Consider the following 25,254-nt stretch of genomic DNA (forward strand, 5'->3'; position numbering starts at 1 on the left):
TGTGATTACACCTTCTCCAACTGAGCTGTTACATTTTATACACATTAAGACAAAGAGTATTTCATTTTGACTTCTCAATTTAATTATGGTGAAGTTGGCAAAAGTGTTAAAACTCACGGCAGATTTACAATACTAAAGTACTTAAACTTGCCTCTCAAATGAATGATGACAGGTTGCCTGTACAGCATATATGTTAAAAAAATTTTTTAATTGCTAAGAATTTTTAAATGCACGCTCAAAATCCATATTCTACTTAAACTGAATTTTCCACCAATTTGTCACCTTGATAAAAATGAGTGATATTCAGTATTCATTGTGAATATTCACAGTAAGACAGCTTCCATCCACTAAACAATGGCTTTCTAGAAGACAATTAAAAAACCCCACCACCTTAATCCTTCTATGCTAGCCTCAGAACTCAGGAAAGCACAAAGTGAGTAAGAAATACATGGAAGAATAATTAAACTGTATTTACAGCTTTACAAATGAGAAACAAAGAGATAGGAAGAAAATTATTTTTCATTAGAATATGTAATTCCTAGTGCTAGCTTAGATGTTGGGTAGGACAATGATGCTTTATGCTACTCAAAAGACTCAATTTATTTTCTGTGATTTGCTTTTTCTTATTACTCCTTGTTCAAATTTTCAGGGGACAAAAATTTAGCTCATAGGATTGAGTTACATAAAAACCCCCTGACAAATTCTGAAACAAAATCTGTAAGCTATTAATTACAGTTTAAAAGTACAATATTCAAAAGAGGTGTAGTGATCTTCCTGTGGCACACAATCAAATATAATTCAAGGGTCCCTATAAAGAAAAAGAAACATACCCCAACTGCTTAGGAACTTTCATTTTCCGAGGTTTTGTCTCCTTTTCTGTCCCTTCATCTTTTCGCTTGCGTTTCTTCATTCCACGATCTTCACTTTCTTTTAACTTTGCTATCTGGAAAAGAGATCAAATAAAGGACAATGATTCTTCCAACCCTGAAGGACTTCTACAGCAAGAAACATTCCGTTTTCTTTATACTTTTTCAATTCAGAGCCAGGAAAAACACCTCAGTGTGTATAAAGGCAAATGGTACAATGGATTCCTAGCAGCAATTGCAGTTACCAGCAAGTGTTAATAATTTTTAAACAGGTATGAAATTTAGAATTTTCAGTAAGATGAATACTCTAAGGTACATGCAGACTGCTGTCCAGCCAGTATGGCCAATGGATAAGTTGGAAGATGGAATTCCCCTACCTTCTTCTGCTACCACATTTTCAATGCTGACTATGAAGTTGCACAGTATAGAACATTTTTGCTGGTCAATACAGACCACCTGCCTCCCCTCCCTTATCGATCCATGGATTACCTGAGGGGGCAGGGCACGAAAAAGAAAGCCTTCAGACTGTGCAAGCATTAGCCAGCAACAGGCAAAATTCTGGTGTAGTTATCAATACCGTTTTAGTCACAAATCAAAACCGTAGCATCATACAAGCTGCTAGAAAGTTAACTGCATCCCAGCCAAAGTCAATACGAGAACCTTAAAATTAAGAGTTACAGAGCAGGGAAAGGACACTAGGAAGCACTAAGTTCTCAAAAATGGCATGCAACTTGTGAATGTAATATTGCAATTACATCTGCATTGACTAACTCAAAGTTTATATAACAGCATGCTGTTTGGAAAGATTGTAAATATGATTTTAACATAGCTATTCTTATAAACTGAGTTTATTTTAACAGGTATTATGGTTTAAGTGCTATTCTCAATATTAGGAACAATTTCAAATCATACAAATGTTGTGCAAAATCATTAAGACGAATTTAAAGTCTCATCTATAATAAAGTTCTTACAAAATTACAGAATCATCTGTAATTTTCATTTGTCAATGGGTGGACAAAACTTGCCAGGCTGCCTAAACAGATGCTTAGTCTTACAACACTGGACAACCTGAGTTAGTTATTGAATGCTAGTACATGAGCCACAAAAGAGAAAATGCAATAAAACAGTACCATGCATCATTCTCCATCTGGACTCTTCTTCTGAGCCATTCTAAGTCTACCAAATATTTTCAATGTCCACCTAACTTCTATTTCTGTATAAAAGCCTTAATTAAAATCACTCACTTTAGGTGGCCTATGTTTCTTATCTTCTGCAAAGTCTTCATCCTCCGATTCAGATGCCTGGCGGAACTGCAGCGTACCAGTGTTGATATAAAACCCTCCATATTTGGTTGTCAGGGATGCGGGAACCAATTCATCATACTGCACAGGAAAAGGAAGATGAACTTATCAGCATCTTTTAATAAACTAAACATGTAGTTCATTCACTAGTCCCTATACATTAAAAAATATATATACCAATTCACAGCACAGCTTGCTACTAGAAATAGGATAGCAAGAAAATTTACTGTCTGAGGCAGAGAACATTAATATCACAGAGTATCCTTTCAACTTTTAAAACAATGCCCTTTTTTTGGTACAAAAAGGCAGGATTACAGCATTAAAACTACTGCTTTCTGAAGGTAACTCACCACAGTGCCCTGCTCAAAACCTTATTTTTTTAAAAAAAAAAATCTCTGAAATTTTCTTTTGTTAAAAAAGCTGTCCCAAACATGACAGACTTAACCACAGTATCTGTTACACCTTACTTCCAATTTTAAGTGGTTAATACCACATTGCCTTTTAAACAAATATGACAATGCCAGGACTTTTTTCATTTGAAGGCAATAATTCTCACTCTGTTGAGACAATTTTAAAACCACAAAATATATCAAACTCTATCAATAGTTTATTTTGAAAAGTACTTAGTATTTATGAAGAAATTTCCAAGTTAGAATTATAAAGCTGAATCTCCAAAATATTGAAATCCAAAGACATGGAAAAACAGTCAATAATCAGTATAATGGATGACGATATTAATTCTATTATTACATGCAACCAAAACCCTCCATGACATGTAAAATATACTGAAGATAAAATGGTTTAAGAACTGAAAAGTCTAGGCTACCAAAGACTTCTGGACAGGAAGAAAAGTTATTCAGAAAAGTAAAACAGTAAATGTATTCTTCAACAAGGAAGCTGGAAAAAGAGCCAGAACTGGAGGCCTACCCAGGGATTTAATCTGAATAAGTAGTTAGAAACTTCCCTGACTCACCACATTTTATCTTCCTGGAACAGAGAGCTTAACAAGCAGTACAGAAAGACAAAATGGAAAGGAAAAGTGGTGACAGCATTTATCAAGTACCCTAAGGTGATACAAAAGGCTAGCACAAGAAAGTGAGAGAATCTACTAAATGAACAAACTGAAAGTGAAGTGGCTTAATAGTGGATTAATCATTCATCTTAAAAGACCAGGAGGACCATGCAAAGCAGAGGTTCTGTAAGAACTCCAGAGAAAACTCATGCTTTCTCCACAGCTCTCAGAACCAGCTTCATTAGGTGCAAGGAAAATAAAAGTAGAGAAAAGAAATTATTATCCATGGTGCTTAATAGACAGAGCAGACATTTCCCATTTGAGCTGACAGGGTGTGAACTGAATTGGCATGGCTGGGGCAGTAAAGGATCAAAAAAAGAATACAGTAGTTGCTAGGTTAGAAGGAAAAAGCACACAGTCAAAGCTGGGATCATTACCATACAAAGCAAAAGCCAACACAGTAAAGACTGAGATGTGGAGCAGTACAGGAAGGCCTGGGTAACACACAAGTAAGTATTAAAGAGAGTCCACAAATGAGGAATCATGAATCACAGCAAATTATCTGAATGATCAACACGCTGCATAGCACAGATCCACTGGAACAAGGCAACAAGAAAGGGAGAATTCATTCAATATGTGAATATTGATGAGTGAATGTATGCCACAACCGTTAACAGGCAAGTAACATTAGCAAGATGTGGATGTGCAACTAAGCAGTTGAGGATTCAACAGCTTCTGTTGAGGCCTATGAACTTAAACTTTCAAAGACCTTTCTGACATTCAGTTCCTCTTAACCCTTGAGTAAGACTACTTTTCTTTACCAAAATCTGTTTTTACCCTGAGCCTACTGGACAAGGTATAACTTTTAACGCAATGTTGTATTTTAGACACAGGGGCCTGCAGACCACAATGTAGCTAGCACACCCTTTGAGCTAAGCTTACTATTTTCTAGTGCCCTAACTAAACAGAAAATGAGTATGTTTGTATAAGGGATTAGCAAGAGAGATTAAGTTTCATTTTGAAATGCTTCCAGAACTCTCAGTTAGAGGGAACATGGCTCTTGCAAATTCAAAATCTTCTTATGAATTGTTTTCAAGACCTTTGCTTTAAACTAGTTTTTTCTGTGTATGAAATCACACAATTTATCTTATGAACAAAAAAGTTTAAAGCCCTTTACAGTGTTCTGCTCTTCCTTACACATTTCAAGGGCGAGAATCAAAAAATCCCAGACCTACAAAAAGACAGGGCTTGACTGACTCCTGTGAACACAGGTTTGTCCTGTGACTGATTATGGAGTCATTCTGCAGATAACAAAATAAGACTGATAGACTGTCTGACCATCTAAAAGCAGGTTCATATGTAAATTATTTTAAGCTATTGTCTTTGAGCTACATTAGTATGCTTTTAGTGCTATTAATCTAATTAAGTGTTTTGGTATGAAAGATTAGTTTTTTAAAAAATATGTTAACTGCTTTCAGCTTCATCACTACACCAAGAACAGTGCATTTTTACGGATTACACCAATTTTGTTCTGAAATTAAGACCCACAGCAGTATCTTATATTAGTATTGTCTACTCTTGTGTCCAGGTATTTTAACCACAATCCTCAGACACTCCGCTGTGATTCTTCTCATTGACCTCTCTTCCAGACAACAACTTCTAAAAGTACACATCTGAAAAAGTTCTTAAATACCTCTGTACTAAGTCTTTGAACTGAGATTTGGTGCAAACATGTCCAAATGTTTTAACAAATGTACCTTGTTATTATTTGTTGTAAAACAGGTAATACTTAGCTAAAAGATAAGCAGGGATCATTTTTGTACCTTGCTGAGTTTATTTTTGAGGTAGCTCTAACCAGCTTGGGGTGGAGGGAACTGTTTAGTTTTGATCATCAGTAGCCCACTAAATAAAGGCCAAGCTACTGAAATTATGTCAAATACAGTTCCTTCAGTGAAATGGACTAAATATCCACACAGTTCACTACACACTTCAAGATACTTCAAACATACAGAGTTGATTGATCTCTATGCTTCTTCAAGATGCAAAGAACTGAAATGCACTCTTTGGCTTTGCCATCATTTAAGGCAAAGTTCTCAAGCAAAAACAATTATCTTTCCAAAACTACAGTATAGTAGAACCTACAAGGAAATCTCAAACAAGGTTAAGGAGAAACAATGCATTGCTTTGCTAATCCAAGGAACATCAAAAAGCAAGCACAAAAAGCTTTCCTGTGATAAAGAAGGGCTCTCTTCCAAAATGTGCAGGCAAGTTGGTGGTTGTTTTGTTTTTCTTTTAACCCTGGGGAAAAGGACAGCCAGCAGAGCACAACAGAAAAAAGCATAAGAGATTATAAAGGATGTAATACTTGGCCCAGGGTAGTCTCATAGGAGCATCCTAGCTTAGTAGTCAGGATATTGTAATCCATCAGCCTACAAGAGCACCTTGAGAGAAGTACCAATATACATCTATTCTCCTGTTTTGTTCCCATCTTGACCAACACCTTTTATTCCCTTCCACCAGTTAGGCTATTAGTTTAAGTGACCTTCACTGCAAAGAGATTACATTCTTATCACCTTGAAAACATTTCAGCGGAGGTTATAAAATGTATGACCAGTCACATGATCACTTTTATCTGTACAACTCAATTCTTTCAGAGCTTGAGCTCTGACCTGATCCACAATGAAAATCTAGTTCAGTGTTAAATAATTATGTAATGTATTACTTAATCTCTCCAGGTTTAATGTTACAGAACTACTAGAAGGCTCTGCAGAAAAAAAGTTGTACTTTCCTTTTCCCATCATATAACATAAAGAGCAGACTTTCCACATATGATGCTTAAGACAAACGCTCTTATCAAAGACCTGTTATTTTCGCATATTATAAACTTCCCTTCGTATTACATTAGTAATCATACTGTTTGTATATTTTTTGGGAAACACATAAGTTCATTGTACCACTTAAACAAATTTATCTACTCAAAGAATAGCTGATCCTAGGCCAATCTACCCCTCTAGTAGCTCAGATTACTTTGAAAAGTGATTTTGTGCTCTTCAAAAAAATTGAATCTAGCAAAATACAGGACGTTGCTACACCCATTATTATTTCCTTCTCCTACAAATTTAAAGAGGGGTAGTACACGGGCCAGATACAAGTCTCAAGATACAAGGTGTTTTCAAGAACCTATGCAGGTGCTGAATTTTCAGTTTATTCTTATTCTTTCCTAAAGAAAGGCATGCCTTTTCGCAGAAGGAGCACAAAAACATTACTATTCCTTTAACAAACATCAGATGTGTTCTGCAAATTCAACTACCTTTGGTCCTAGAGCCATTTTGGTTCTTGTATCTGCTTAGTTCTTGCATTTGTATCTATTTGTTTGATACTCTATATCCCGACGTATTTTGGAGTGAGGAAGACAAAGAGCACAAAATCTCTGGATTGAAACTTGCCCTTGTCCTATGCATTTGAGTGAGTATATGTTAAGGGCCAGCCGGCAGGCAACCCCTGAAGACACATGGGAAGTATGCATGAAACATTATTAAAGGTGACACTGTGCACTTGGCCAAGGGAGCTCTATTCCCCAAACACACAACTTCCAAGCCTGGGCAAAGTGACAATGAATAAGGAAGACAGTAATAATATAAACACAACAATTCAGAGCAAATGAAACAGTTGGCAAATGAACCTCTTAAAAACAGAAGCTTTAATGCACTCTCGTGTTGTTGTGCATTATTTGGGTTTATATTGTATTTCATTTTTATATTGGGTTTTGTAATGGCTTCTTCTGTACCACCCTGTTCCCTCGGAAAATGTATCATGAGGTTTGTCCCTGCTCCTTTTCCCAACCCATTCTCCCACACTGAAATGTAATCCTGACTCTGTTCCACTCCCACCTTATCCCTGATTGGGTAGTGGCTTGTCCCTGCCTCTAGCCCCTTCCCCCCGGGTAAAAACCCTGGGACCACGTGGAAATATCTCTCTAGCCTTGGGACCGGGACAGGAACTGGACTGGGCTCCTGACCCTGCAGGGGCAGGACCACAGACTGAATAAAGCTGTAATTTCCCTCCGGACCGAGGGCAGACTCTTTCCTTTTGCCATTGATGGACACCTGCTCTCTCTAAAGGAAAAGGTTCCAGCAGCCTCTGGGATCTTTTGGGACCCTGAAGGGAAAATTCCTACCGGCGTGGATTCTCTCTCAGGCTAGCCGAGGCCAAAATGGAGCCGGGGCTCTGGGAGAGAGAGAGAGACATCAGCCTCAGGTATTCAGTGTGGATGAGGTTTGCGACTGAGGTCTACAAAGGCAGCCTTTTCCAGATGAAAAATGCCAGTGTTCCATTTCTCTCAACACACCACAAAAGTATGTTTAATAACGGATCCTATGGAGTGTTTTTCTGTAAATGTCTCTAACATCTGCAGGTTGATGGCTTGGTTGTTAGGTTTTTTAAGAGTGAGTGATCTTTTTAAAACAACACCACTCCTTTCCACAGTTAGCATAAAACAAACTCCTTAGAGTAAGGAAGAAGGAGAGAACACTATCAAGTTGGCCTGAAACTACATCTGGCCAAGAACCTCACAAAAATGGTAAAAGTTTCCATTAACACACTGAGCTGCCATCCCCTGACCTGCTATTCTTGCTGGGAAAATGTTTCTCAGATATTCAAGAGTCTCGTCCAAGATACCTTACTGATAACCCATCAGCTTCAGGTTTTAGGGGCAAGCCAGGGTAGGAGAAAAGAGGACATTAAATCTACCATACCTTTTTAAGTCTGGAGATAACAAGATGAAGACAAATTTATCCTGGAAACATGTGTAAACTGTGTATCAAGACACAGAATTTTCGCAGACCAAGCCCTTAAGTTAGGGAAAGTATTCCAGGGAACCCAGATAGAAAAAGAGCAATGCTTTTAACAATGTGTCCAGAGTTACTAAAACCAACACAATCTTTGAAAAGTTTTTTTTTTTTTTTAAAGATGATCTGAGCTCCTGAGGCAAGATGTAGCTAAATAAAGTTCTTCCCTTTAGCTGAAGTACCTGTTTTGAAGAAACTTTCAATGTATGAGAAACCATCAATATGCTGGTTTTCTCTAGTGACCAGCACAGGAATTTTTTACATCAGTCTTTAGAAGGCTACTATGGAACTATGAATATAACAGACTAGATCAAATATTTACACAGGAGGCTGGGTGTCTGAAGAACTAAACTGCCTGCTTCCCACTGCTCTTGGTGCTCACATTTAGCTTCAATTCCTGCTAGTACGGCTACCTGGTATCACTGCTTCAAAAGACACTGGTTACAGATTTTTAGGTCAACAGTTCTTTTCCTACATTCATCTACTTGGAATGGGGGAAGTCTTTGGTTTGGATATCCAAGCCTTGTTACCTTCAAGTAAGAGAAAACGGCATATATTTTCATTAACACCATGTATTACTTTAAATTCCCCCTTCTGTATTGAATAGCAGAAAGCTCAGAAAGCACTGTGTTCGCTTGCGGTCTCTACCTATATAAAGCTTACATTGCCAGGAAGGTATTCAACCAACAAGACAATCAGAGGTCATCACAAGAGCAAGTAATCAGCCTGATCTGGCTGGACATGCATGTGTGTGCAGGAAAAATAGAGTGGGTGAAAAATTCTACAGGAATTCCACTACACAAAGAATATAGTTCTGGGCAGCTTACACTACAGCAAAACCTATTTTCAACATCAAAGCAGTGGGAACACTGAGGAGGGACAGCTTTCTTTGCAGGTTACAGACATTTTGTATAGGTCCATTAAGATAAGCAAAGACTAGGACTTGCCATTAGGGTAACCCCTATAGAGCAGGTAGAAATAATAGTAAGCTGATTTTGATTTACATTTTTTTACTGGAATTATCACAATTCACTGACTACAGTCAAAATGCTCAACCCAAGAATAGCTGCTCATATAGATTTCCTGCTTGCCTGCATATTGCATTTACCTCAAAATATGTTTTTAAAAGGAAAGTATCTAAAGCTATGGAATAAATCTGTTTCAGTGCCAAAGAGCTCAGTATTTTTTCACAACTGTGACAAAAAAAAAGGACTAAAATTCTGAAGAAGCTTTCATTTTATTTTTTTTTCCTGGGATAGAGACAAGCTAATCCTGGAGCAATTAAGGAGGCACTCCTTCACTTTTCAAGTGTTTTTGCCCAGGATATTACAGTGTTTTATGTGTAAGAAAGTGTATCTTGTAAGAAGTCCAAAGCCTGGCTCTGACACATCTCAGGGTACATGGCAATTTCATAGCTGGCCACAGGAAGATGAGCAAGCCAGACATGTAGATTTTCTTGCTGAACACTTCTCTTGTATCCAAAACAGAATAATGGAATTAGAGGTTTGGTTGAACTTCAACTCCCACATTACAGGAGCTCTGCAACAGCAACATGGACTACAGTTGGCACACTATATTTTTTCTTCTTTTCTATAAAAAATAGGGATAAAAGCAAAACAAAGATGGTCTCTCACTAGTCCGTATTTGTAAGGCAGACACAAGGCATAATGATTTGTTGGCAAGAGCAATCTTTAGAGAATACACCATTTCTGCCCAATAGCTTCCACAGCTAGCACATGATGCAAGCATCTGATCCTCTAACAATTGCCTTTTGTACATTTTGCAAGGACTCTGGCAAGAGACAGAAGTAAATGCTCCTGCAAATCTACCCGATCTGCTGCTGGTAGCATCACCAGTGCTGGAAGGAGGCACATTATGCTAAGCATTAATACACAAGACTCGCACTTCGTGACAGAAACCCGTGCTTTGAGTACTGCCAGTGTTCCAAATCTCCTATCAGTTCTGTGACAGGACACAGTAAATCCAGGAAAACCTAGCTAGAACTTGGGGTTGGTATCAAAGTTTTAAAAGCAAAGATGATGAACTTAAGCAACAGCAAGAAACCAGTTAAACCTATGGTGGCTCAAGTGGTGTCTCAGCAGAAATGAAGCAGGTCTGTTCCTACCAAGCTGGAGACCAGAATCTGACCTTTGGAAAATACATATGAAGGCTCAGACCCCAATATTGTTCCAGCAGCACAATCAGAATTTATGGGATAATGATAGAACAGTTTAATATTGGCAGGTTCAAGTTTCTAAACAAAACAAAAAAAAAGACTGATATATGTTACAATAAGCACCTTACAACAAACTGCCTCTTCACACGACTTCACACCTACTTCAAAAACTACCAGTGCACACAGATAAGCTCAGCCTGCTATGCACTGTGGTTGACTGCTCAATTTCTGCTGAAAAAGGTATTAGCTCTGCAGACACTTCCTGTACACCTCACACAGGCCATAGGATCACTCATTCCAACATCTACATCCGAGCAACTTCACACCTCAGTTTACAGCTCTTTATGGTAAAGTTTTAGAATTGAAATGAAGGCTTGATGTAACATATGCTAAGCAATGCACTTATGTGCTTTTCTTACTCTTTCCTTTCAACTCCTTTTCATAATCTTTCCTCTCCCATTCAGAATTCTAGCCCCCTCCCCCTCACACCAATCACTGTTGCTTTGTTCAGTATCACTCAGCACTGGAGGAAACTGAAGGCTGGCAAATGACAGTCCTTATTTTTTCTTTTTTTTTTAGTTGACTAAACTTTACACATACTTCTTTCTGACATTTAATAAAGAAGAATTAAAGGAAGTTTCTGAGCTTTTAGATAATCCACTCTTTCTTCCAAGCTTATCATTTTCATAATTTCATATATCACCTCTAACATATCTTCAAACACCCTCTTATAAACCTTCTGATATCCTTGATACTGCCTGCACCAGACTAATACCTTTTTCTTTTACCTTGGGATGTGTTTTCATTTCTGAAAAATATTCAAAATAAGCAGTAATATCCGGCTGTTTAACCTGCTTTGTCTCAAATTTTTCAGACATATTCAATGTTTAGAATAACCATCCTATTTTTACTGGTTTTTAAGAGGAGAATAGCTTCCTGATCTGATGCAGGAAATCTAATGTCAGTAACCCACTAATAATCCAGAGAGCTAGTACAAGAAACTAAACAGAGCCAGTGTCATTTCAGTCAACAGTAAATGAAGAGCACAAACAAAAATATTTTAATTTCTAAAGCTGGAAAATTATTTGATCTAGGAATGGCTTTCTTAATTCTTTGGTACATAACATCTTGAAAAAGACTTCAAATACATTCATTGGTCTCCCAAAGTAGTATGCCCTTTGCATTCTCATCAGTTATAGACAGGTACAAAGTATTTTCCCTTACCTTTCTTCTGTCTTGAAAAGGTAAAGCACTGTCTCATGATTTCTTGCTGCTGTGATGAGGCTTACTTACCGCTTCAGAATTATCAATGAAAGGATCCGTCTCATCGTAGCCATAACCTATATCGATTAGATCCTGCAGGCGATCTTTTCGATGTCTGTGGGGCTTTCCACCCTGAAGACAAAGCAAGTGTTACATCACTTAAGAAACATGGAAACAACGTACTAAAGCCTACAAAGCATAAGGCATTAGAGGAATAATCATTCAAGGAATTAGCACTTTTGCTTTCTTGAATGCTTCCTTGAAGATGGTGTAGATGACCAATGAGAACTTCCACACATGGATGCATTCTGGCTAACACGCCTCACCAGAAGCATCCCTGAAAGGCAGTCACTAGCTACTTTTTTCTACAAGAACAAGATCTTCCTCACATTGCCTATTTAGAGACATTTCCCCGTCCCATGGTTTTAAAGTATAATGATTGAACTGCTAATGATAGAAGGGCTGGGACAATTTAGAAAGTGTTAAGTTTTTCATTATGTTACAGAGTCATTACAAGGGAAAATAATGATAGCCTAGAATTGATTAAAGTATTTCCCTACACAAGATGGATTAATTCTCTATATCACATAAAAAGTTAAAACATAAAATGTTACTTGAGTATTAAAGCCAGAAGCTGCATTGCAAACTATGGATGGGCTCACTTACCTCCAGGAGAGAGTAAAATTAATTTTAATTTGCAAGTATTCTTTTCATGTGGAAATTTCATTGTTAGGTCATGTAAACACTCGCAGCCAGCTCAAATATTCAGGAAATTGAAACTTAAAGTTACAGAAAAATTTACAGAAAAATCTTAAAATCTAAGGCCTAGTTCTCTAGCTCACATATATTGTCAAAATTACCAATAAAGTCTTAAAAGATAAAATTCTCAAAAAAGCATTGCCCTCATTAAAATGCTAACTTCCATGAATTCAAGACTTGCTCCTGAAACTTCTCTGCCTGCACCCTACAGCTCTGAGCATTAGTCTTTCTAGCAAGTCAGTCTTTCTAGCTGAGACAACCAAATATCACAGACCACTTGTTACTATGAGAATGCAGACACTGTTCAAAGGTGGTTTCACCCTTGCTCTTTTATGAGAGGGGTATGTGTCTCAACACCTCCATTTAAACAAAATTTTGAGAACATGCAAGTTTGTAACAGAGTAAAGCATGTGCTGTTGCAAGCAAACAGGAATCTCTCACATATACATAAATAAACAAAGGCAATAGTCATAGCAGAAAAACCTCAAAAGTGAGTTCTGCTTTTAATTCACATTCCCAAGCTAAGTATTCCTATCAGTCCTATCATCTCCTACAATCACTCATCTGGAAAAACAGCTGAATGACTGCACATTTCCAAAACGTGGTATAAAAAAAAAAAAAGTTTGCATGAGATGGATGAGAAAAGAAAAAATAAGTTAGAAAAAGGCAGCACTTAAGAATTCCGATTAAACTCCAGAGCAAAAGCTTATATAATTCATGATTCTGGCTTAAGTGCCTGGAGGCACTTCAGAGAAGTTTTACTACTGCAGCTTTCCTCCAACAAGAAGTCCCAGAACATTAGTCACAATACGAGAGCAAATTAAGGCGTCTAGTTCCTGAAGCTGCAAATACCACTCATGCAAGTATTCAAAAAAGCCAAAGATGACTTTAAGATATTAACTGTGTAATGGTGTCATGTAACTTTGTGTTTTAACAACCTTTGCCCAACAGGACTAGAAAGTAGGTGGTAAATACAATGCCAATACCTGAAGAATCTTGAAGAGCAGAACCTATAAACCAGGTCCTTATGGTGTATAATTTAATAAAAGCTATTAACAGCAGAACCAGCAGGCACAAGAATATACAGAGGAGGAAGAAATGTTGGTAGAAAAAAGTATTACAAATGCTTAAAAAACGGTCCAAACATCTTTAAAGACAAGAAACTATCATGAGATAAGGAAGGTCCACTTAAACTGATGTCTGATCTACAGCTAGGAAAGAAAAGGCAAGAATAGGTATCTCATTTTGGCAAGAGTGATCAGCAAAATTATTATGGAACGTGCATTCATTCACCTTTAAAAGCAGCAGAGCAGGTAAAGAGTTGGGGAATGACAGGGGTCTAAGATAAGAATTTACTGAGGAAAGTAAAGGAAAAAGAAAACAACTGAAGAACCACTGAAAAACCTTACAGTTGCTCTGAATTTAGTATGATAAATAGGCACCTGAATTCAGCATCAATAAAACAAAGTAATCCACACAAAAGTAAGTACAACCTAAGAAAAACAAACAAACAAACAAACAACAACAACAAAAAACCCACACCACAACAAAAAAAAACCAGCACGCTCTAATTTTGTTATGCTGCTCAGGAACCACTGGAGTTGTTACACACAGTTCAGACGTGTGCTTAATCAAGAATGGTCAAAAAAATATGAGTTGGGACTTAAAAAAAAAAAAAAAAAAGGAACAGAGAACCAAACCAGAAGTCATCATTATACACTGACAAATCAAGGCATCATACCGTTAATATCCTTCCATTTAAAAAAAGAAATTAGAACAAAAAAGAGAATGGTAAGCCAACAAGGATGTTTAAAGGTAAAAAACATCACTTCCATACAACAACAATGTTAAGACACTACAGCTGGAGAACAAAAGGGCTGGATTTAGATGATAACATCAAAATCACATGCAATGTGCAGAAGAACTGGAAGTATCTCTCGGTTTCTTAGAATACAGAAACTATTCTTACAACACAGCACTACATGAACTCATCAGGTTTAAACACAATGTGTTTTTACATGACAGTCATCACAATACTTCAGTGCTGTGGAACACAGAAATCCAGTAATGATCTGGTAGATTTCTGGCCAAAAGCTATAAAAATATTAAACATGTAATCTTTAGCTTTGAGAGAAATTAAGATGCAACACAGACTTCCAGGCAGGCACAGTGAAGTAATATCAATGAACACTTGCTCTACTATACTTCCAAGTATGAGATTCCATTAGTGTCAGAGACTATGCTGCCATCCATTAGATAGACTCCGCTTTGATCCAAGAAAAATTCTTACATATGTACAAAGTTGTCCAAGGTTCAGTATCGTGTTCACAACAGTGATTTCATCTTGAGAATAACAGCAATCACAACAATGAAAATGGGAACCCTTCAGAGCAGTTTTTTATGCTGATGTTTAGTATGTGCAGCAATTGCAGGAGTTCTGAATAATCAAGCAAAGAAATGGTACGTCATGTATTTTGTTTTACAAAAATGCACTTATTCCTAGGCTTTTCTTAGTACCTGCAAAATTTATCAGAGAGTGCACTGATTTGGTTATGAGTACAGGAATGTATCTGAAAAGAAGTAAAAAGTCTTCAAGCAGACTGTTCTTCATGCATCAGATTTTCCAGAAGCACTGCCACATGTTATGATTAAAAACAATGTTCGACTCCATTTTAAATAGATATCTTAGATAAGTAATACCTAATTAAAGGAGGATATAGTGCTTCCTGCAAATCTGAAAAAAAGCCCAAAAAACCCTTTATTTTTTTTCCTCATTCAACCACTGATAACATTTACAGTAAAACACTGTTACGAAGTGTTACAATGTAACTCCAGCTAGGAAGAGTATCCTGCAGCTGGTCACTCACTCGAGGAGAATGGCTATCTACTACATGGGATCCCTGCTCCAACTGAAGCTATGCAGTGAATGTCTCACAAGAAAAAGAAGATGGCTAGATACTGTCAGAACATGAACAAATTGTACTGGGTCAGTGTGCAGAGATGTGACTCCTCTGAGAATGGATGGCAAGCAGAGACTGATGGTTTTTATCCTGGAGGAGAAAGGACAGGGAGTTTCTAGCACAAGAATCTTAATCCCTCATCACCCTTAATGCTTAGTGGCTCTAACCTAGTAAATGATTCTTTATATAGAAGACACAACCTTTCATGGTGTTGGAAGGGACAAAAGGCAAGTCAGAGAATGAAAGGGAAGGAATCAGAAGTGCAAGTACTAATGAAGATGCAAGGGAACCACAAATTTAAGCTATTGAAAATTGTAATTTTTTGCTGCTTTCTAAGTTAAAAAAAATCTATTTGCCCCTTTCTGTGAGTACTGAACATTGAACTCTGGTTTTCTTCAGTCTAATAACATGCTTTGTCCATAAATGCAAACGTTCAGCTTTGATAGATGCATAAACATATATGTAAAATTAGATGGCTTCCACTACCACTCCCTCCTACATACATTGCTTTACATACTTACATTGACTTTCATCAACTGTAATTAAGCAACTTGTTTCAGACATTATAAAATCCTTAACCTTAATAGAGGAAATGAGTTTGCTAAAGAAGTATGATTGAAACATTTTTCTCTCACATTAAAAAAAAAATTATCATTCAAATTAAAAGCAAACAGCATTTTGACAGTCTTCCCAATTCATATTGGATTCTCTCAATCTCTGCAAAAGATGAGAATGAGTCTTTTCAGTTTTAAGAGCTGATTTCACTCTTTCACAGCCAACATGCCTTGAAATAGTAATTACTTCTAGAGAATGTAAAAACTGGGCACTTAAAAAAAAAATCTGCCTTTGCCAGAAAGAAAAAGAATCCAAGTAAGTCAGACAAAAAAGATTTTAATATGCATATTAATAGCAAAAGATACAAATGATTGCTCTTGTTTCCCTTCTTTATTATTGAGGTGTTCTATCCAGAATATCAACATGCCTCAGCACGATGATGAGCTCTGACTGCCAGCTCAGACTTAATCACCCAACCCTACCCATATGAATTCTTAAAGACCTGTTTGGGTGTGGTTTTTGTCAACATTTTCCGATTTCTACCTCCATTAACTAGTGAAAGGCTTTTAATGTTGCTAGCTACTAGTGCTGTTCAAGTCACTCACACTACTCTTCCAGGAGCCAGTAGAGTATCTCTAGGCAGCTGGCAGCTACAAGACATTAATCGAGTAATGATTTACTATTTAACAACTTCCTATGGAAACATTCCAAACTAGTCAGGAATTCATCAAGATTCATCAGTATTTAGCCCAAAGAGAAGAGCTGCTCAATAGAGCACAACAGCATTACACAAAAACTCTTTCCTCCAGCACAGTGTAGAGCATGAATATTGATCTGCATCTATTACCAAGTTGTATTTATATAGGAAGCTTTTCCAAGAATAGCTTCACAAGCTAAAACATCTATAGCAAAACCTATTTAGCAGACATGTCTGATAAGCTTGTGGCAGCTTCAAGTTACTTAAATGAAATACAGTGAGGCAGTCATCCTTGAAATATACAGAAGTCATTTGACACTAAATCAGCAACCTTATTCAGGAAAAAAAAAAAAAACAACCCAAAATTATCTGTTATCACTATTAAATATTAGTATTTTTTAACAAAGTGCAGTAACTCACGTATTTTGCCTCAAACTTCTTGGCAAGCATTTCTACTTCATGTCGCTCATGTTGTTCATCGTTAAATGGATCCTCTAAATGAACTGATTTCTTCTGAAAAATGCAAAAGTTACACATTCATTCCATAAGAAACACCAAGTGCATCTCAAAACCTATTAAATGTCAAAAACCAATACTTGATGACTAAGCAGTCATAATTTATACTTAATCTCTAAAAATTACTTTGATAATTGAATTATCATACAGCAACTTTTCTTCTGATGACAACAAAATCAGAAGAATTAACAGAAATACTCAGATTTGTACTTTCTCAAGCATTCCACTACAACCTCAATTAAAAATGTAAGCATAAGAGAGAATTATGGCCATTTGAGGTTAAAAAAACCTCTCTCTAACCACAATTCCTTTTCACCTCTGCTTCCACTGGTTCCTTTAACAGGTGTTATGATCCTTCTAGATACATCTGACAGGATGTACATGGTGTGCTAACCAGGAAGCAAACAGCCGGAAGACTAAAAACCTCAGTAAATTATAACCATAATGAACATAAGTCTTTTATCTAAAGAAAAAAATTACAGTGTAAGAGTTCATTTCAGTAATCATAACTGCGTTAGCCACAAAAGAGATTTAATATTCCAGCTATACATACAAGGGGGGAGTAGCCTCTTACTTTTTTGGTGTTTTCTAAAAAAGAGGTTTTCACTAAGACAAAGTCAATGAACACGATATACATAGGGCTTCTGGTTTTTTTAATAAGTGATGGCAGAAAAACAGGACTTCCCTCCTTCAAACTGGAGTTCACATAAATGCAGTAATTGACAGAAGGGGGAAGGCACTAGGATGCTAAAATACGGTGGAACAGAATTCTATTTTGCAGAACTTTATGCATGGCAACTAATTTTACTGCACGTGGACTACTCACCAATGAATAAATGAAGATTTATGAAGAACATAAAAACCTAAGTTCAGAAAAGCAAGATCCTTCTTCCATAGTATGAAAAGCCAGTATACTGACCAAATGTTTACCAAACCAGCTCATTATCATCAAGACTAATGTAATGAGAAAGGTAAGCTAAGCAAAACTGCAAACACTACATAATTATAATACATTTTCAAGACCAAGTATTTCAAGAAAAAAATAATACAAGTGATAGTTACTCCTAAAATGTAAATTAAAGCCACTTACTTATTTCCTGCAGGCATAATTAAACATAAAATACTGCTCAATTCATGAAACACCATTTTCTCTACTTTTGGCTGGGAAAAGGTATTCCTCATCTTCTACTAGGCATATGTGGCTTTTTGCTAACTGTGAAAGGAGACAAGGTTGAGCCTAAAGATCAAGTAAAACTTAGTACATAAGTGTTAACTTGCCTCTCTCCATCAAACATTCAAAGCTGCAGCTGACTATCAATTTGATTAATTACGCACTACTGAAAACTCAAATTTAAGCAAATTTTAGTTTTGACTATTTTGATGGATGGCTCTCAAACTAAGACATTACTACTTCAGCACCTTTAGAGCCTGTTCGACAGAATCCAACTTGAGCTTCTGGCTCATCCACTTTGACCTGGATTTTATGCACCAAGCCTCAGTTACCCCAAAAGAAATGGGAGCACACTTTCACTTCCGCCAGCTTTTAAGAGGCAAATAAACCCTTCAACCATACAAACTTACTACTCACGTTTAAAACATTATATAATTCCTCCCAAAAGATGAACTCTACAAACAACCCTATCAAAGGATGTCCTCTTTATCAAGGCAAAAAAGGACAAGGACAGCACAAGTTTTTAAAATAAACATTCCCACTAGCTTCTGATTCAGCATAGGAACCTAAATTTGGAATTTAAAAAAAAAGACAGAAGTAGCACTGCCAAATCAGCCTTGGGATTCTCTACCACTTCATTATTATGTAACTATTATTATCATTGCCTATTAAACCACATTTAAAATTATGCCTGTGCATCAGTCCTTGCCTTCCTTTGGAGAACTTTTCTTGGTTGCTACAGTTCTAAGAACACTACAAGACAGAAAGACAAGCTCCTGACGTTGTAATGTTAAATTTTAATGGGAAATGTTATAAAAAAGTTGAGCAACTTCTTATAAGGGAGGAGTCAACAATAGCTTCCAGAAAGCCAAATCAATCTTCACCCTACAAAACATCTGCACAGTAAAAATAAAGTACCTGAACTGTTAATTTTAAATTGAAACATTACTGAAACAAAAAAAATTTGAAATCTAAAACTCCACATAAAACCACATTAACTGCCAATTAGTTACTACCTACTTTGAAAAAGCAAATTTCATGATTTTAAATCTTCCCTAATACCAGAGTAGCTTTTCTAGGTTCTAGCATATAACAAGCAAGAAATTAAACTGGCAGGCCACGTATAGATCGGGTTTTAAACATGAGTAAAAGTCCAGAATCACTTTAAAAGGATCATAATTGATGACACTGTTTTACATAGTAAATCAGCTGATTGCTCCACAACCCAGTAACAGAAGAACCATTATGATCCATTCATTTTAACTTGGACTCTACAGAGCTGAAAAATATACAAAGTCTCTTATAAAGCATTACCATCACTGCCTCTACCTTAAAAAGAGTTTCTGATCCCAGTCGTACCAAAATCCCCTAAATCAATGCTCTTCCTCCCCCGTAAGACAAGAAATTTGCATCAGAACTACATCAGAAAGGGCCCGTTTACCCTGAACATGCGATTAAGATACTGGCAACCTTCAGAATAAAAGGCAGTTATGGAACTGGGAGCTGCCAAAGGGAAAAGTCAGCCTTCAAGTACTGAACCACTTCTAAACACTAACACAATTTTCACCTTCACAGAACTGTTCAGAAAGATTGCACTTCAGAGAGCAGCATGATTATGCTACACTAATTCTGAAGAGTCATAACTGGCACTGTTTGCCCACAACAGCTGTAGAACAGGATGAACAGAAGGAATCTTTTAACTTGCATGACAAGATCTAAGGGTTTAAAATCAGTCACTGATTTTTCTGTCTTCCACATTTGAACAATCCAGTGCATCTATCCCTCTTACAGAAGAAGTGAGCAGCCCACTAAACACAGTTACAGCACCATAATCACCTAGAAACACTCTGGCTTATAAGAAAAGTTTCAACCATATTCAAGTTTCCGCTGGATGTAAAAATCCCATGGCAGCATCAGTACTGGTATTTGACACTTGCTTTATCACCAGATCTACCATAACTGTCTTCATAATAGTTACTTTCATGCCCTCTGCCTTTTCCAGTAAGAGATAAGCTTTCTCTAAAACTGTGTACTGCATTAAAGAGAAGCAAAAATTATTCCGATCAAGTACAACTTCACTGGTATCCTCAACTAAGAATGAGCAGCCCAAGTGTAACCAGCTTAAGGACGTGCATCCCTCCTTCCTACTTGGAACAGTGGGCCCTGTTGATTGGCTAATGCTGCTTGCTTCCTAAAGAGCTTTGTCCTTAAAAGACAAAGTAGCTCAAATATCAAACACTTTCTGCTTGGGAGGAACAAGCCAAGGAATAACACTTTGGTTTTGTTTTCTTGAATTAAGTTCTCAACACTTACAGGTGAGATTACCGGTTCAACATTAACTCTCATTTATCGCTGCCCCCTCCAAGACTACAAGAACTCCTCTCCAAGCCTGCTAATGATCACTGCATTGCTTCTCGAGACTCATCCAGAGCCGGGCTTTATTTACCTGCACACAGCCTAGGGACAACCCGGATTACAGACCGGCGCCGTCAGAGTTTCGTCCAGCTGCCGGTAGAGAGCTCCCAGAAAGGGAAGATGCAACATCTCGCCGGGCACGGAAGGGGAGCGGCAGGGAGGTAAGCCGGGATAAATGGGACACAAGACACCGGCGCTCCTCCGCCTCAGGCCGCACCAAAGGCCAGGAGCCCTTGGCCAGCTCAGGACCAAGTGGGAAGCCTCCCGTTCCCCCCACGGGGGCAGGCGCAGCCTCAGCACCAGGAGGAGCCCGCACCGACGGCGAGGCTGCCGGACTCCCCCCAGGACACCGCCCCTCCCGCCGTACCCGGACCACCCCCGAGCAGCAAGGGGTAACCGATAACACTACCGGCAAGGCCGGGGCCGCCGGCAGCCGAGAGGAGGAGGAAGAAGCGCGACGGGGCCCATGCCGGCGGGAAGGGAGGGAGGAAGGGGAAGGGGAGGTCCCGTACCCGCGAGTCCCCGCACAGCAGCAGCTCCGGGTAGCTGAACTCCACGCAGCCCTCCTCGGTGGGGTCCTTCAGCACCACCTCCAGGCGGACCGTCTGGCGGAGCGGGAGCGCCTCCCGCGGCAGCGGCAGCTCCTGCCGCCCGCTCTGGCGCGGTGGTGGCGGCAGCGGCGGCGGCTCGGGCCGGGGGGGCTCCCGCTGCGGCGGCTGCTCGGGCCGGCCGGGGTCGCGGGGCGGCTCCGGGCGGGCAGCGCTGTCGCTGGGCGGCTCGTGCGGCGGCGGCTCCAGCGGTGGCGCCTCACAGCCCGCCGGAGGCGGCTCCGGGTCGCGGCCCGCTGGCTCTCGCTCCAGCGCCAGGTTCTCGCCCTCGCGGCGCCGCACGGGTGACAGGCTAATGAACGGCACCCGGCGCGGCTCCGCCATCCTCCACCGCCGCCCCCCCCTCCCCCCCGCCCGCCGGCCCCCGCTTCACACGTTCGGTGACACCGCTCTCCGCGCTCGCTCGCTCCCTCCCACCGGCCCCGGCTCCTCCCTCTCCCTCCTCCCCGCTCCGCCGCCCGGTCGGAGGTACCCCTACGTTCTCCTCACCACCCCCGCCATCTTGGCGCCCCCCCCACATAAATAGACCAGCCCCGCAGCCCGCGCAGGCGCAGCCGGGCCCGCGTCGCTGCTGTTATTGCTCAGCTTCCCCCGGACGTCAGCGCGGCCGCCTCCGCCCACACGCCGCGGGCGCCGGGCCCGCCCCCGGTTGCCGAGGCGATGCGCACGCCGGGCCCGTCGGCGTCTGCCGCCGCGGCGGCGTGCAGCGCTCGTCCTCCCGGCGCAACGCGGGGAGGCTGCGGGGGCCGCGGGGGCCGCGGGCCTGCTGACGGGAAGATCCACTGAGGTCCCTAGAAGTCGGCGGCTGCGGGTCAGTCACCAGAGAAGAGCCACCCAGGCGGAGAGAGCTGCCGTTCCCAGCCTGAAGGGCGCGGACGCACCGTGTCTCGGCGGCATCAGCCCACGCTGAGCGGGACAGAAGAGGGACATCGGGCTTTGACAGAATCGTGCCGTATGGCGGGGCTGATCGCAGCTTGTTCCTACAGAAGAGCAGTCGCTGCCCGGGGTGCCGGTCTGCCCTCGGCAGCAGGGAGCTTGTTCAGCGGCTATGCTTGTTCAGCGGTCTGTAGGGCGCCAGCTCTGGCTGCAGGGAGCAGTTGTGGCTTGTTGGGAAAGAGCTGTTCGAGAGAGAGAGGACAACGCAAGGAAGGCAGGGTTTGAGCAACAGCGAGACTTACCTCATTAGCAGGAGCTGCGTGGAAATACTGCAAGTGTTTCAGTTTCTCACCACCTGCTTTGACAGACCGATGGCTGGTGTTTCCAGATGGAAGTATGCCACCAAGGCAATGTGAAGTTTCAGGAAGCTTATGAACATCATGAGCGTTGTATCCTCTAGCCTCATTGGAGCAGAGAAAAAGACAGTATCGTTTTGGGGGCATTTTTTTAGTCTCAGAAATACTAGGAAGGAGTGGGTCTTCTCTTTTAAAGAATGTACTCATGCAAAGCAAGCAATTTACATCTATTATTTTGCATAATGATAGTAGACTATTTTGTACATTACATTACTCCACTTTTCAAACTACATCCATCACTGTGCTTGATGTTTTCTGTTACTGTATAGGAAGTCTTTTGACTTGACTTTTTAATCTCATCTACGCTCCAGAGAAGATAGTGACACTAGAACAATGTTACTGGAAGTTGTAACACCACTAACAGGCAATGGAGGGCATTCCAGAATACTGCTTGCAGCAGCAGGTTACTGGAATGACTAACCCGATCTGAGAAATGTAAACTTTCCTTTTGAAGCTTGAAACTTTGTTGAGCTTTATAGTCTAAGGGATTTGTTACACCTTAAAGCCTTGCACATTGTGGTGCAACTGGCAAGCTTTGTAGAGGTGGATGTATTCCTCAAATATGTTTTGACTTTCAGCATCATTGTTAAATAATTTGATATTTGCACTTGTTCTCTGTTGAGAATTTCATACAGCTATCAGCTGGTGCACAAAAGAGGACATGTATTTCTGGATTCAAACTGAGTGAGCATCCCTAAACTCCAGACCTGTGGACCCTGCCAGGAAGATTCTGATTCTCATCAAAGTTTCTGTGTCATCTATGCCATTAAATCCTATGATGGTAAAAATGGGCCTTTCCTCAGAAAGAGAGCAATTTATTGCACAACAGAAATCTTATGTGGAAGTCACAGGCTCTTCTGCAGCTTTGCTGAACCTTGTTTTCAATTACCAGATGGAAGACTAGACCTTGAAGTAAGTACAAGAAGTATACAACAGGCAGTTTGTTCACAGATAATACTTGGATATATCCATGGAAAGTGATAAACTGTGTATTTTAAGTATACAGTGTAAAACTCCATTCTGTCTTTCAGTCTTCTAACTAAGATATAGGGGACTATATTCAGAAGTAATCAATGGAGGGCACGTACTCCACAAGAAAATTACTTTTACAAGTATCTGAATCCAGTGCTTCATATTGTCTTGTGGTATAGATACACCTGGAATCACATTTTGGTCAGATTTTTAACATACTTTTTAAGTTGGAAAAAAAAATAAGCTGGAAAGGAACAATCATATTCCAACCTATGGTAGAGTTACAGACAAAACCAGAAGTAGTTCTTGGAAATAGTTTCAGGTGGCCATTTGTCCTGAGATTGCACACCTCTATATTAGAAGCAGTCTTTCACATCTAAGGTTACTATGAAATAGTAATACACGTGCCCCCTCTTCCTTTCTCCTAGGAGTTTAATTAAACAAATAAACCCTCACATTTCTATATTATCTAACCTCTAAGCATCTTGGCGTTGCACATCATATTTTTGTAAGGCTTAGTACTTGTTTATGCAACTAGACAAACAGTAGTTCTGGATCTTTGCATTTAAAGTGAAGTCACCAAAGACAGTTTGCTCTGGATCTGAGTATCTGAATTAAATCAGAAAGAAACTTGGCAGCAGATCCAAGCATAGCAGTTACTGGAATATGTTAAAGAATTTGGGTTTGAATACACCAGAAGAGTTCCAGGCTTGTGCCGTTTCAAACACTTCATCAGGAGTTAGATTTGTAATTTATCAATGCTTTTTATTCTGTTTTGCTATCTGTTTTGTTCTTTGTCATTAAGCTCCATCTCAGGTATTGTCTGTACGTAGTACAATGTGCTGCCCTTACCAGTGTAACACAAAACTTAAAAAGTGATTAGAGATATTCTGCCAGTTACTTTGCTTTCTCTCAGGATATGGCCATGCTAAAATAGTCCAATATCAAATACAGATTCTTTCCCTTTGTATGTTATCTGGAGGACACAGAGAGGCACATTAAGAGTTTTTTAAAAAATTAGCAACTGTACAAAGAGTGTAATTTTGAGGTGATATTGAAACTGCTTTTTATTTCACTAGTGAAAGCCAGTTTGAGTAGTTCAGACAAAGTGGATGCAACTACAGATGCTACAGCCACATCAGTGAGTGGCAGTTTGTTGACCTGACTTCATTTCAAACACAGAAAACAACAGAGACAGACCAGAAAACTGCAGAGGCCTCAGCTTTGGTGCAGGTGGGATCCTCCTGCTCTGCTTTGGATTGGCTTCTCAAAGTCTGTAGCACTCTCATGCTTTTGGTTGGGGTAGAGTTTGTGTTGGTTGGGGTAGAGCCAGAGGTGTACCCTGTTTCATTACAGACCAGAGGTCACTGCTCTCCTAGACCTCATGGAAGCCACTGTGTGGCTTCCTCTGGGCTGGACACCCCACAGCAGCAGACCCAGGGTCCCACCAGAAAGCAGAGCAGTCCTTTTCATCAGTTTTATCTGTCTCCAGGGAGCTTGTTTTCAGTTTCAAAGGCTATTACTTAACTTCCATGAGCTATGAGCCTCTTGTCCTCGGATGGGAATGCAGGAGAAAACATGTTCTGCTTAATAATAATATATATTATTTTATCTATATTGTATAGTATTACATAATAAGTTTAGGTGGCATGGAATGGCAATTTTCTCTCCTTTCCTTAAAGCTGAGCACTGGGATCTACATTAGAGATAGCAGCTGTAGTGGCAGCCAGCTCATACCAGTGGCAGTCACATCTCCACTGCTCTAAAGTCTCCAAGATGCTTCTATCAGGTGTAGGCTTGGTTGGTTTTTGTTTTGTGTGCGGGTTTTGGTTTGGGTTTATTTT

The 25,254-nt window shown here is 39.7% G+C and overlaps 1 protein-coding gene across 2 annotated transcripts in view; it reads right to left on the minus strand.

Annotated features, from left to right (window-relative positions):
* The window catches only part of UBN2 (ubinuclein 2), a 43,524-nt gene extending 21,885 nt beyond the window's left edge, over window positions 1–21,639 (minus strand). Inside the window, exons 1-5 of one of the 2 annotated variants that reach the window (XM_040062871.2) lie at window positions 21,051–21,639; window positions 16,857–16,949; window positions 11,496–11,597; window positions 2,111–2,248; window positions 831–943 (exon numbers count right to left, since the gene is read on the minus strand). In XM_040062871.2, coding sequence (XP_039918805.1) covers window positions 831–943; window positions 2,111–2,248; window positions 11,496–11,597; window positions 16,857–16,949; window positions 21,051–21,470 — 866 coding nt within the window. In that variant the 5' untranslated portion in view covers window positions 21,471–21,639. Of the gene's footprint in view, window positions 1–830; window positions 944–2,110; window positions 2,249–11,495; window positions 11,598–16,856; window positions 16,950–20,569; window positions 20,848–21,050 lie in introns of those variants that run through there. The other variant, XM_040062872.2, reaches the window with a different exon arrangement.
* Window positions 21,640–25,254: the final 3,615 nt, after the last annotated feature.

The sequence above is a fragment of the Hirundo rustica genome, chromosome 4 (genome assembly GCF_015227805.2).
Source record: "Hirundo rustica isolate bHirRus1 chromosome 4, bHirRus1.pri.v3, whole genome shotgun sequence".
Lineage (NCBI taxonomy): Eukaryota > Metazoa > Chordata > Aves > Passeriformes > Hirundinidae > Hirundo > Hirundo rustica.